Here is a 14,770-nt window from a genome sequence, read left to right as displayed (position 1 = left end):
TTGTGAGCCACCATGCAAGTGCTGGAAATTGAACCCAGGTCCTCTGAAAGAGCAGCCAGTGCTCTTAACCATTGAACTATCTCTCTAGCTCCCATGTATGGGTTTTTTAACCTTCAACAAATTATTTCACTTTCCATGATCTTGGAGGAAACCTTACTTCCCAAATTGTTGACAAGCATAAAATTGATAAAATGAAATAACCATGTATTTGCCAGTAAAATGCAGACTATAGATGAGATATTGCACTAAAATGAATCTGATAGCTGCATGTCAAAAGTGCATCCCTGAATATTAACTTTTAGCATCTCAGGTATCTCAAATGCTGCTGAGTGACATCTTTTACTAGATTTGAGATCAAAGATCTTGATCAAAAGCCAATATTCACTTTCCCTTGTCTCAAAATATAGTCATAAGCAATATAAACCCACGAACCCATCTCAACAGTTGATAATAATAGGACCTTTCCTGGGGCTTTTCAAAGTCTAGAAAGCCTTTACTATCTCCTCAAGATGAAGACCAATGAAAGGCACAGGAGCCAAAGATAAGCATCATCTTCTCTCAGGGCTGAACTTGCAATTGAGCAGGGTGAGACCTGGTGTGGCTGTGAATATTCAGGGAGAGATGAGGTGATGAAAGGCAGAGATGGTGCTGAGAGCATCTCAGGGACACCTCAAGGGGTTGGGGGGGCATAGGATGTTCGAGCTCAAATTCCAAAGACAATGTCCATGGCAATCCATTAGTATTTGGTGGTCTCGTCTGCCTGTTAAGCAGTTAAATGGTTTGTCCCCTGTGGGGCGGTTAGCCAGCTACTTCTCTCAAGCAGGAGATAAGAGCTGACTAGAATGGAAACACTAACGAAGGTTCCAGTAAAGAAATGGTGTCCTGTAGCTCTTCAGTCTCACCCAAGATCTAGAAATCAGAAGAGGAAATGGAATTACAAGAGAAAACATGTGGATGGTCGCCTCCCCCTCACCACACAAGGAGAACCCTAAGAACTAAGTACATGCTGGTCTCTGGGTCCTATTATCCCTGATCCTGACTCGATGTGCACAGCACCCCAAGCAGCCCATCTCCCCACTCAAGGCCTCTTCTGCTATTTCCCAGGACTCACCTGGCCTTGGTTGTGGCTCTTCAGCCCACAAACTACAGAAATTATTTACCCAGGGACATATTATCTTCTGTCCTGAGGGCCCCCCAGATCACCCCTTCTGTGTAGCGAGGACTCCAGTGAAGGACAAGTCTCAGTGGGTCTCCAAATGAAAATTACATACTTGCCCTTGAATGTTTCAGTCTGGGCAAAGCAACTTGGCCTAACTGGACCAGAGAATATTCTAATATCATCATGTACCACAACGAAGACTAGAATACAACCACATACGACACTATAAAGAGAAGTAATCCCAATTTTTCTATGACTTTCTTTTTACCCTCCCTCCATGTGTTATGTTAGGTCTGGAAGTGGCATGCTATGAAAGCTGAGTATCCAAATAAAAACAATGTAGGAGGCAATGATGGAAGTTCCAAAATAATAACGTGGGAGGTGGAGGATGCCACACAGACCACAGAGTATTGGAAATCCATCTGGGCAGTCACATAAGAAACAGGTGAGATTCTGACAGATGGGCCAGGGCAGTGTCAGGCAGCCTGAGCAAGAGCTGAGATCCGGAGGGGTTCATGTAAGCGCTGCTTGCTCTTTCTGATGAAGGGTAGCAAGTGGGAGGCAGGTGAGGAGAAGTGGGTCTGTGCCTATCAGGCACACTAAAGGACGCGTTACAGATCAGGTCTCATTGGGCAGTTGGTCAGGACAAGGCAAGAAGATTCCACCTCCTCTCTGACTCCCAGTGTCCCTCAGCCTGCTCAGCTTCTCCCACACTTCCTTGATCTTGGAAGCATATAGTCATTGGGAACTCACATCTTAAAGGGCATTGATTGACACCATTAGTGCTAAGAGTTTATGCTAGATATGAGCACGGCAGGCTTCTTTGTTTATTTATGGTAAGTGTGGTGTATGTGTGTGCATGCACGTGTATGTGTTTAAAGGTGAGAGGTTGCTGTGCCTGCCTGGCTTTTATGTGGGTCTGGGGATCCAAACTCAGACCTTCACACTTCTGCAGCAAGCACTTTACTGACCAAGCCATCTCTCTGGCCATGAAAGCTGTGGTTCGGCAAAAACACCTGCTATGGAGAGTGACTGAAAATGGTCTTCCTCAACCAGTTAGCTGATGGGAGTGCATGCTGCAGACAGTGAAGACCTAGGTTTCTTTCTGTCTTCCTTGTGTGGTGCTGGGGATTGAACCCATGGCCCTTGGCATGCAAGGCTAGTGCTCTACCACTGAATCACATCTCTAGCCGTATACTGAAGGTGTTCCTAGAGCCGAGTTTGTGGTCCAGACATCACTTTGTTGTTGATCTAACTGGAAGACAAATGTGGAGGAAAAAAAGTCCAGCTTGCTGTTTTCATTCTTAGCTGCATCTAAAACTCACCTCCCAACCTAGAGATGATCTATTCCAGGCACAAAATCAGACAAGGAAAAAATGCCACGGAGGAGAAGATACAAACAGGAACCAGATAGTGTCACTGTCACACCATCACAGGTGCAAATGTGCAGAAAAGCAGCGTGTTGTTGTTGTTGTTGTTTCTCAAAAGCTTGCCTTTCTTCCTGTGGCAAATTTAGGAGGGGTGGTTTTTTGGGGAGTAGTTCATAGTATCTCCCTTCATCAAAGACTATCCCCAAGTCTTAAGCTTGCAAGTGAAAGGGGAAGGGCATTACATAAGCTGCTCAGTATGTTAATGTTCCCTGGGTTAGATGCATTTCTACCTCATACTAAAAGACACTGCGCTTTCAGCACACCAGTTTAGCCAGAAGGGTTATCAATGAAGCCAAGTGTTGGACAAGCTAAATTGCACAGCATTTAAAACCCATCCAATTTCATGTCATGATGAGTCCATCTTCTAGTGCTGGAGCCACGACACGATTATCACCACTAACAAGTTAAAATGAGATAAATGAGATGGACTCCAAAGGGGCTCATCTTGGTTTCTTCCTCATACTGGACACACATACAATGCCTACTGCATGCCGACAGGCACACTCCCAACAACAAAGGGGTGGGGGGGGTATGCCTTCTTTTCTTTTTTCTTTTTTAAATAAATAGAGTTCTCCTTACAAAAGACTGGCATAGCCGAGGCCTCGGTGGCCTCCAAAAACATAAAACGAAAACTTGAAAAACTGGACAAAAATACACGTCTTCAGTTGCCATAGGCTTGGAATAGACAAAGCGAATCACAAAGTGACAAAGACAGCCAGCCAGCTGTGGGGGTGCATGGCTCCTGTCATCCCAGCACATAGAGGCTGAGGCACAAAGATCTAACCCTGAGCTACATAGCCTGAGTTGAAGAACGGGACCCTCTCAACAGCCAAGTCGTCAAGGTAAAACCATAAGTACTTTGAAGCCCTCTTGTTTTGTCAGGCTCAACATCATGAGCGCCCGGTTGGGATCCATGCAAGTACTTGACAGTGCTAGTCAAAGAGTGACACTAATAAAAATAAAGTGACTGTTCAATCAAGCCACGGGGCTTCCAAACCAAATTGGACTGGCTTTCAACATGCCTGGGTGATTACAACGCTCAAGAGCAATGCTGCGCTTGCCTTGTTTATCTCAGACTTGGTAAGTTCTCGCTCCTCATCTGGACCTCAGATATATTCACCAACTTGAGATGGGCTAGCTTCTGCCACTGGGAGCAGTGTGCCACTTCAGTCACATCCAAACCTTGCCAAAGCAAATGACTTCCTGTGGACCTGGGAGTCACCTCCAAAGGACTCGCCCTCTGTCATCTCAGTTCATCCTCTAGGTGTCTGCACAGAGCTAACCTGTCGTACAAGTTCTCTGGCTTGGTTTTTAGACAGAACAAACTCCAGATGACTCTGGAAAACTTTACAGTACCTTTTCTCCTCCCCCTAAAAAGTTAGCTTCCAACTGAAATGTGTCATGATGCACAAGGGGAAAAAAAGTCAGCATCTTACAACAGGTAGGAAATGCTCCCTGGGCATGAACACCGACTCCCCAGACACTGCAGCCCTAGAACAGAAGGGCATTGTGCCATCCTTCCGATCACAGTGCCAGTGTGGGTGTGGGGTCCATCTGAGGTAAGATACCTACACTGTCTAAGCCCAAAGCATACAAGAGCTGTGCTTAGCTGGGCACTGCGGTCTAAGCTGTAACGCACCTGGTCATCCATGATGGGAGGTTTCCACAAGCCACATAGCCAAAGCAGGTTGTATCCCGGGCCAGCTCTACTTAACTGACCTGGGAAATTGGGTCCGAATTACTCCAGCAGAAGTTCCTCATCCTTTCCCAGAAGAGAGTGCGACTGTGTGTTTTCTATGGAAACTTCTTTGTATATATGTATAAACTAGGTATGGCCTTAAAGCTGCAGTTAAGGATCTGTCTGGCTCTCACCTTAAGCAGCGTGCTAAGCAACTGCTTCCTTAATGTACTATTTTTACTTCTCATTGGACATTCAACCTTGAACAAGCAATTCCCTCTGGCCCCTTCTCTTTTTTGCATGAAGTCATTAAAGTTAATGACAGGGTTTGTTTTGTTATTTTTGATTTGGTTTGGTTTTGGCTTGAAAAAAAAAACTATTTCTGCAGTTTAAAGATGGAATGTAAAATTTCTGTGCTGTACATAAAATATATATTTATTGAGCCGTCCATAGACTCATATCCACGCCAATTCTAATGGAAAAAAAAAATAAAGTTTTCTGAAATTTTCTGTGGTTAACTCCTAATTGTTAGACTTAGCCGATTTTATGAGAACTTCAGAAACCCTACATTTACCTCAGGAAAAAAATCTGTGTATAACCTGAGAAACGCTTCACATTGAGAAGTGAGAAATCAAGTCAAGAATATTTATTGGTAGATACCAGTGGAGGTTAACAGAGGTGACTCAGTCACAGGTCCTGCCACTCAGGGCTTACAGCCTATGGGGGTGGCGAGAGAAAATGCATGTGTGGGATACAAGGCCAGGGCTGTTTCAGAAAGATGAATTTAATAATGAAGCTAAGACCAGCGGAAATCATGGAGGTGGGAGGAGTGAGATGTGAAGTCTGTTGAGGCAGCATGATGAGACTTAAGTGAACAGTGGATGCAGGGAAGGAGGAAGCCCGAGGACTCATAGCAGGGCGGAACAGCCTGAGCAGTAGCAAGCTCATGAGAAACCATTTGTTCTGCAGAAATAATGACTAAAATGGATTAGGGACAACCAGGAAGAAATACTTAGCCCAGGGACTTCCTCCTCACACATGCCCCGCCCCCACAGCTTCCCAAGAATTTCCTCTACTGAAATATCACACAACCTGAAATTGATTAAAGGCTACCTCCAGTCACTGACTCAGCCATCATGGGGGCTTCAAGGATACAGGAATTAAGTGTCAGTTCTCAGTTCCCTAAGAAGTTACAACCTAGGTCAGGCATTAATCCCAACACTTGGGAGGCAGAGGCAGGCAGATCGCTCAGAGTTAGAGGCTAGCCTGGTCTACAAAGAGAGTTTCAGGACAGCCAGGGCTATTATATAGAGAAACACTGTCTCGAAGAAGAAGAAGAAGAAGAAGGAGGAGGAGGAGGAGGAGGAGGAGGAGGAGGAGGAGGAGGAGGAGGAGGAGGAGGAGAAGAAGAAGAAGAAGAAGAAGAAGAAGAAGAAGAAGAAGAAGAAGAAGAAGAAGAAGAAGAAGAAGAAAAAGAAGAAGAAGTAGTTACAACCTAAAACAGGTAATTCCAATTCCAGGCTGAACCATGAGAAAGGCAGAGACTTCCAGGAAGACCCTGCTTATTAAGATGGTGAACGGGGCTGGGGAGATGGCTCATCGGTTATAAACATGGCTTGTTCTAGCAGAGAACCAGACAACCTGAGTTCAGTTCCCAGTGCCCCATGGCTCCTCACAAGGACCTCTAAGCCTGGATTCAGTACATGCAATCTCTCAGAAATCCAGGGGAAAAAAATACCAAAGGACAGAAAAGGTACAACAACAAAAGATGGTGACCAGGACAGAACCACAAACAGGGACAAAACAGAATTAAAGAGGGATGAATTTGTTCATTTACAGTGCTGAACGGTGAGCTAGGTCTAGATGAAAACTGGCCAAGACAAAGAGGTGGGGCTGGGGGACACGGTTGCAAATTTGGGGAGAAGGCACATGAAGCTAAGGGCTCAGCACACCCAGGAGCATTATGGGGAGTCATCACTCCATGTGCTGAAGACTCACTCAAGTGAGTCAAACGAAAAGGAATAGTGGGTCTTTGATACATACATGCCACATAGATAGCCTGGCAGGAATGCAACATGGTGCTTCCACCCAAAATCTGTCCCTGGGGGACTTAACAGTGACAACCAGGCAGTGGCGGGACATGCCTTTAATCCCAGGACTCAGGAAGCAGAGGCAGGTGGATCTGAGTTTGAAACTAGCCTGGCCTACAGAGTGAATTCCAGGACACAGAGAAACCCTGTCTCTGGAGAAATTGCTCACTGTGTAAAGTGTTTGCCACACAAGCCTGAGGACCTAAGTTCAAATCTGCAGACCATAAAAGCTGGGTGTCATGGGGAGACAGGTAGGTGGAACCCAGGCGCTCACTGACCTACCTTAGTCAGGCCAACAAGCCCCAGTGAGTTTTATTTCAAAAATCAAGGTAGAGCCTGGCTCTGTGTTAAAGAGGAAGCTAATCTATGTGGCAAGTCCAGAATAGCTGGGCCTAGTGTTCAGCGTACAACCAGCTCAAAAAAAAGAAAAAAGAAAGACAGGGGAGGGGGGGTGTTGCAAAGAAAAACCCACAGTGAGTAACTTCACAGACCACACATCTGTACTCTTCCCCACCCTCACAAAATGCAGCTTGCTGGGAAAAAATAAGTGCACCCCTAAAACGGGTGGTGGGGCAGTTCTGTAGAGGGCAACTAATGCTCTCACTCAACAGGGGTGCTATTGTGCTCTGAATGTCACCCTAACTCAGGTCCGTGCAGCAGTAATTCCAGTTTAGGAATACCCAGCTGGAGCTGGGCTCCAGGTTCCACACAGCAGGCCCTGGGCAGAAGCACTGCTGTTCCTGGAAGCCCTGCTCACTCTACGGCTTCAGCCATCCCTTCAACTTGCCATTGTGCCATAATCCACAAGGCATGAAAACAAGGCATGGCCTCACTTGGTTTTGCTGTATTGTTCTTGAGCCAGGCTTTTTGCTTTGTACTCAAGGTTGGTTTTGAACTCACAGCTGTCTCACCTTGGCCTCCTGAGCACCAGTATTAGTGTGCCACTTGCCCTTATTTTAACTATCCAATTCCCACTGCTCCATGGCAGCGGTGGAGATTGGAGAACATAGGAATACCACCTCACCATGAAAGCAAATGCTCTTCCAGGATACAAGTTCAATTCCCAGCAGCTACATAGGAGGGCTCACTCACCTGTAACTCCAGCTCCAAGGGGCCAATGGCACCTCTGTCCTCCTCAGGCACCCCCACACACGACAAATCTTCACACAAACATGCACACATGTACACATAAAAAAAAAAAAAAAAAACCCACTTGGCTAAAATATTCACCACAGATCCTGGATCTTAAGCTCAATAACAATGAGCTAAGTCATCCCTACAAACCAAATCTTAATTTTATCTGAGAAGGCTGAGGGGTTAGCCACTTCTGGAAAAAGTCTGTGCTTCTGTGACCACAGACACCTCTAAGCTGAGCTTTAGGCTTCACGTGGTGTCACTGACATCCAGATGCTGCCATCCAAAGGCCCATGCTGTTCCAAAGCACACCCCACCCCAATCCCAGCGGGCCTAAGGCAGTTCCCTAACCAGCCACAAGCAATAGGGGAATACTGTAACACCCCTATATGCACAAGTGCACACCCCTACACACACACACACACACACACACACACACACACATACACACACACACACACAGCAAGTACAAAGAGGAGTCCTACTTCATTTATCTGAGACATAAGAGAACGGGGCTCCCTTTTGTGTCCCAACACCTCTGGGCCCTGCACCCCCACACCCACAGGTTGCAGCCCAGATCATTCTGCTACTGTAGGTCTCCAGAGAACACCATGCTCCTGTGACACTTCCTCACCTTGCACTGCGGAATCACCTCATCAGGTTAGCACTCCCGACTAGGGAGAACTTCCTTTCTAAAAGCATGACTTAGCACTTAATTGTGAAAAACATTTTTAGATTTACCCAAGTTACCGAAACTTTTTAAAAGAATATTATATAGGCCAGGCTAGCCTTGACCTTGAAATGTGCCTGAGGCCTCTACGCAGGCCTAGGCCAATATGTACCGCTTTCATTTTTCTCAGAAGTAATCTGGCTGCCCTTTGGCTCTGTTTTTTGTTTTTTTTGTTTTGTTTTGTTTTGTTTTTGACAGAGTCACACCGTGCAACCTTGTCTGGACTGGAACTTGCATTGTAGAGCAGGTTAGCCTCATACACTCATGTGCTTCTGCCTCCTAAATGTTGGGATAAAAATGTGTGAGTTCGAGGCCAGCCTCTACAAAGCAAGTCCACAACAGCCAAGGCTACACAGAGAAACCCTGTCTGGGTGTGCCACCGAGCCTCGCTCAGTTGCCTTTTTTGTCACCATGAGCTTAACATAAACTACATGCTGTACGCTCTTCTGAAACAAATGAAGTACTCAAACTGACCCAAAACAGTCACGTGACTTGGCTACCTTGGTTCATGTGTAGCTGCTGCCATATTTAGATCTGTGAGGCACTGATAATCTCATACCATTTTAATCCCAACTACCCTTTCTGACAACAAAACCAGAACATGTTTCTTGACAGTTCTAAAAACAGACACGTTAGGGGGCTGGGGGCAGCTCTGTGGCTAAGAGCAACCCCCAGAGCACACAGGAGAGCCAGGCATGGCAGCACATGTCTGTAAGCCCTGTGCTCTTACAGCAGGATGTGAGACAGAAACAGGGGTCCACAGAAACTTGTGGTTTTCGGGCCAGTTAGCCTGGGCCTATGTAGAGACGTGTCTTCAGCAGGGCGGGACATAAGGGCTGGCAGCAAGTATGCTGTGGTTCACCCATGTGTGATTATGCACATGTATACACACAAATGAACATTAGGAAGTTAAATGTGGCAATCTGGCCGTCTATAGATGAGTAACAACTTGTCCACAGAGGCTTGTGTAAACAAAACCTTCACCATCTCACACACAGCACTCAACACACAACACTGTGAAGTGAGTTGTAGCAGTCTACTTGCCAGATGAAGTTTTCTTCCAGAAATATTTTAATAAAAATTGGCCTTTTCCAAGAAACACCCACCGCATGTCCATCAGTAAAAGAGAACTGTAACAAAATAGAAAATCTACCATATGGCTATGATTTAAAGAAAAAAAACAAAAAAAAACAAAAAACAAAAATGCAGAGCCTGGAGCACATTAGCCAAGTCCAATATTCAAGCCAAATCCTTCTTAGGGCCCCATCAGGAACCCAGACAGACAGACAGACAGCAGAGTGTGGCACACAGCCACGGAGGTCAGCGGCCCCACAGAAGCACCTTCCTCAAAAGCCTTCCAGTCTGAGGCGAGATTTTAGGATAAGGCAGAACAAGGTCAACACAACATACACGTGATCAAAAAAAATTCTACAGTTCCCCCACATACTCTGAATCTGAAAACAAATCTAGAATCTTTATTACTTTCTTTAAACAATCGCCAGGACCGGAATCACAGATAAATAGAAGGCACAGTTTTGCTTGGTTTTGTTATCAGATTTGGGGGGTTGTTTTCTTGTGGGGATTTTTTGTCCTTTTTTTCCTTTTTTCTTTTTTTCTTTTTCTTTTTCTTTTTTTTTTTTTTTTTTTTTTACAAATACAAATAAAACATGAAAAACTCTACCTCAAAAAAATCTAACAGTTCAACAAAAGTCCTTAGCTGTGTCCTAGACAGTGACAGGCTACATCGCAATTTAAAATCCAATGGTAGAAATGGAGGTTTAGAACTGTTTGGTAATCACATGTCAAATGAACAAAGTTCTGGAAACACCTTTTATTCAGCTAGCCACACCAGCAGGGACCCAGCGGCAGTTGCCAAAAAGGCAATTTTTCCACACCAGAAAGAAGTCGTGACTCTTGATAGACAATATGGATTTTTCCTGCTTTCAAAATGTTTATCAAATCCTGTGTCTCCCAACAAACGAACATCCATTGTCAGTGAAAACCGAGACACGCTCCTTTGGGGAATGGCTGTTAGACCTCCAGTCGGTAGATGCAGCGTGAGCAGGAAGGTCAGTCTCTCCTCTTCTTTAAAAATCTACTCCTCCTAAAGTATCATTCCGGAAAACTGGAAGTGAAGGACTAAAAGGTCAGGGGAGGAGAAAGGGGTGGGGAGCACACACCATGAACACAAGCGAAATTAAAATTGTACAAACTCAAGCAGTTTATAATAGACTACTCCGAGACACCAAAGGCTGGTTGAAGGAATTCACCATTCTGCAGGAGTCGGGGCTGTGTGCTGTGTAGAGATCTGGGCCGAGCAATTCACTGCCTTGAAGTTGTAATTCCCCTGCCCACGCCAAAGCCTGGTTTCTGCACCATGCCTCCCCGCGGAGGGCCTCTCATCCCACCACTTGGCCCACCACGGGGGCCTCCTGGTCCCCGAAGGCGATTATCCCTGCGGTCGCCTTCCCTGGCAGCTCGAGTCTTCTTCTCCTCCACATTCAGACGGACTGCTCCTCGGAACATGATGGGCTGTGTGAGGACCAAGGAAAGCGGACACTCAGATTGGCCCCTGACAATAATTATCAAAACTGAGCAAAGCCTGACGCTATCAACGATGCTCTGCTATGCTTGCAGACAGGAGCCTAGCTGTGTTGTCCTCTGAGAGGCTCCACCCAGCAGTGCTTCTAAACAGATGCTGAGACTCACCGCCAATCATTGGGTGAAGTGTAGGGAGTCTTGTGGAAAAGTAGGGGGGTAGGGGGGAGAGAAAAGGACCTGGAGGGGGCAGGAGCTCCACAAGAAGACAAAAAGAGCCAACTAAAGGGCTCAGAGGGGCTTGTGGAGACTGAGGCACCAAGCAAGGACCATGCATGGACTGGACCTAAACCCCCTACACAGATGTAGCTGATGAGCAGCTCAGGCTTCATGTGGGTCCTCTAGTAAGGGAAACAGGGCTGTCTCTGATATGGACTCATTTGCCTGCTATCTGATCACTTCCCCCTGGTGAGACTGCCTTGGCAGGCCACAGGGAAAGAGGAAACCCTCAGTCTTGATAAAACTTGATGAGCCGAGGGGGAGGGGGAAGGGGGACCCACTCCCCTCTTCTGAGGAAGAGAGATGGGGGAGTGAGGGAAGAAGAAGGGAGGGTGGAACTGGGAGGAAGGAGGGAAGGGGCTATGATCAGGGATGTAAAGTGAATAAAGATTTGTTTTTGTTTTTTTTAAGTGAGCAAAGCCACCCTATGGAGCAGGCAGCTTCCCACCAACTAGTTCTCAGCATATGTGGGTAACTGCAGGAAGTAGGAAAAAGCCAATTAAAACAACCCTGAAGCATGTAACTCAGTGCACTAATAGCTAAAGCAAATTTCAGGTAAACAAAATGATATAAAGGTGCCTTCACAGGGAGCTGGCTCAGCAGTGAGGGGCACAGACTGCTCTTCAAGCAGACCAGGATTCAAACCCCAGCACCCACTGGCAGCTCATAACTGTCTATGACTCCAAGATCTGACACTCTCACATAGACATAGTTGCAGGCAAAACATAAAATAGAGGTTAAAAGGCGGGGGGCCTTCACAGCTTTGGGGATAAAACCTTCTCACATACTTCTCACTCAGGCAAAATACCTGGTATCTCTCAAGTAAACACTTCATGAAACTAACTTAAATAAAACTCCTCGAGACAAGCAGATAGAGACTGAATAGGGCTTCCAGGATGGAAAGTGACACTTGGCGAGCTAGTGCTGAACCACATACGCATATACACAAAAGACTGCAGGGAGTGCAGCAAAGTTTTCTCAACACAGCAAGTTGAAGAGAAACAGAGAGCACCCCAAGTGTCACCTGCAAGCACAGCTTCAAGCAGCCTTGGAGTTACCAAGATAGCTAACTGGAGGTGCTCGTCTCACCTCTGAAGGTGCTACACACACCTGGTGTAGGCTAAAAGCACACACATAAAATAAAAATAAATCTTAAAGCACACACACGAAGAAAGAAATGCAAATTTGCTTACCCTGTTGTTAAGGACTTTCTGAACAGGCTCAGAATCATCAAACACAACAAAACCGAAGTTGGGTAACTTCCCGCCACTGTTGATGCGCAGCTCCACCACGTTCCCATAATCTGCAAGTGCAAAGGACTCCTAATTTCTTTGCTGATACCCAGCTTACCCAGAGCTCACTTTTACACCAAGCAAAGATGAACCATAAATTTAGAATGCACACTTGATTTCAAAGATGTCATGTTAAAATGCAAAATATGGCTGAAAAGATGGCTCAGAGGTTAAAAGCACTGGCTGCTCTTAACCACCAAGCCATCTCTGCCATCACTCAAATGCTACTTACATGTATTACATGCTATGTAGTTTTTGGCTTTCGGAACTTAGAGAAAGGACTCAAGTCTAAAAGACAATGCATTATGTTTTACATGCTCCTTATACACCACAGTAAAGGAATTTTATACAACACCGCAGCATGCCTACAACTCATGACAGTGAGGTCATGGTGGAATTTTCCACTTGGTGTCACGCTCAAAGGAAGTGCCAATCATGTCAATCGTTATTTTGGAGTGAACGCTCAGCCCAGAACTCCCTATTTGTGGAAGCAAAGGTTCAATCATGCACTGGACTAAGCAGACCATTAAGTTACTAGAAGACCTGACATTACACCTGTGCCTCCAGTAGGTGGCACTGCATAGGAACTCAGGGCCACATTAGACTCAGCACCTACTTTGGAAAAAATCCTTCAGTTCAGACTTGTCAACCTCATGTGGCAAGTTCCCGATGAAGAGCTGGTGACTGTCAGGGTGCCTCACCATCCTCCGAGGTTCCACATCTCCTGGCTCACCAGCTTCACGGACTGCAGAGACAAAACAGACTCTCAGGGACTCCTTTTCACAAACAAGTTTCCCTCCACAAAACCAAGTCCTTCCACTGCGCCAACCAGGCCCCAGAGTAAGTTCTCATCTCAGAACCGCCCAGTGCTAGAGAAGTCACCAGAACTCTTACTCGGCCGGGGTCCCCTCTGCGGAGGGATATTGATCCGTTGCTCTCGAACTCGCTGATCCCTCTGAGGCCTTTGCGGTGGAATCTGAGAATCAGGCTTTGATTCTGGACGGGGCTAAAAAAGTTTGCAAATTAATTACCCTTTGTGAGAAACCAAAGTAGCTCATCTGATGTTAATTTTCTTTTAAATTTTTTAAAATTAGCCAGGCGGTGGTGGCCCACACCTTTAATCACAGCACTCAGGAGGCAGAGGCAGGGAGATCAACATGAGTTCGAGGCCAGCCTGGTCTACAAAGCAAGTCCAGGACAGCCAAGGCTACATAAAGAAAACCTGTCTTGAAAAACCAAAAAAATAAAAATTTAAATTACACTCTGTGTGTATGAGTGTGCTACACACACACACACACACACACACACACACGGTCCCCACATAACTAACTACCCCAGGTTGTCAGCCTTGGTAGCAGGTGCCACCCCACCAGCTCACCAGTTATTTTTCACTTTTCTTTTTTATCTTATGTATGTTAAGTATTTTGCTTGCGTGCATCGGTACACCACGTGTAGCCTTTGTCATAGAGCACTGGGTCCCCTGGAGCCGGTGTTATATGGTTGTAAACCACTGTGTAGGCTCTGGACGCTCTGTGAGAGCAGTAGGGTTCTTAGCCACCGAGCCAGTCATTCATCCAGCCTTACTCCCTCACACGGTTTTTTAAAACTTAAAAATGTGTGTGTGTGTGTGTGTGAGAGAGAGAGAGAGAGAGAGAGAGAGAGAGAGTGAGTGTGTGTGTGTGTGTGTGTGTGTGTGTGTAGGGCAGGCACTGGTAGCTCTTCCTGAGGACCCAAGTTTGATTCCCAGCATCCACATGGTGGGTGCTCATAGCTGTTAGCTAGTCAGACAGGCACATGATGCACAAACTTGCAGGCAAAAATATCTATACTGATACAAAAAAAATAAAATATTTTAAAATTATGCATTCCTGTGTGAGTGTCTGTGCACCAAATGCATGCATCCTCTGTGCGGCCAGAAAAGGACACTGGATCACCTAGGAGTTCACAGACAGTTGTGAGCTACCCGGTGGAAGCTGGGAATGGAATCCCAGCCCCGTGCAAGAGCAGCAAATGCTCTTAACTGCTGAGCTATCTCTTCTACCTCCTGTTAATTTTCTTAAACAAAATCATTAAGCTAGAAAATAGCAATTCTGGCTCCAAGGAGGTGAAGACAGGCAGCCTCCTAAGGCTTACTGGCGAGCCAATCACACCTAATCTGCAGGCTCCAAGTCAATGGAGACCTTGTCTCAAAAGAGCAAAGTGCACAGCTCCCAAGGAACACGGCCTGAAGTTGACCTCTGGCTTCTACATGCACGCAATGACCTGCATGCACACCTCATAGAAAGAAAACCTCACACATACCAAAACGGCCCTGCTTTCTGGCAAGTGCTACTCTACGAGCAGTCTGCAGAGTCCTCGATGAGGCCCAGTGAAACGCTTCTATTCTCTCCTCCTCCAGGCTGGCTCCCCCACCCCCAATCCCTAGCCCTGCTGGGTGTCA

The 14,770-nt window shown here is 46.1% G+C and overlaps 1 protein-coding gene across 1 annotated transcript in view; it reads right to left on the bottom strand.

The window, feature by feature from the left end:
- Positions 1-9,676: 9,676 nt before the first annotated feature.
- Positions 9,677-14,770, bottom strand: part of G3bp1 (G3BP stress granule assembly factor 1) — a 32,016-nt gene continuing 26,922 nt past the window's right edge. The window contains exons 9-12 of the mRNA XM_051168170.1: positions 13,225-13,336; positions 12,947-13,075; positions 12,232-12,341; positions 9,677-10,753 (exon numbers count right to left, since the gene is read on the bottom strand). Coding sequence (XP_051024127.1) covers positions 10,544-10,753; positions 12,232-12,341; positions 12,947-13,075; positions 13,225-13,336 — 561 coding nt within the window. The 3' untranslated portion in view covers positions 9,677-10,543. The remainder of the gene's footprint in view (positions 10,754-12,231; positions 12,342-12,946; positions 13,076-13,224; positions 13,337-14,770) is intronic.

Source organism: Acomys russatus, chromosome 25, assembly GCF_903995435.1.
Source record: "Acomys russatus chromosome 25, mAcoRus1.1, whole genome shotgun sequence".
Taxonomy (NCBI): Eukaryota; Metazoa; Chordata; class Mammalia; order Rodentia; family Muridae; genus Acomys; species Acomys russatus.
This window is presented reverse-complemented; position numbering and strand designations above follow the sequence as displayed.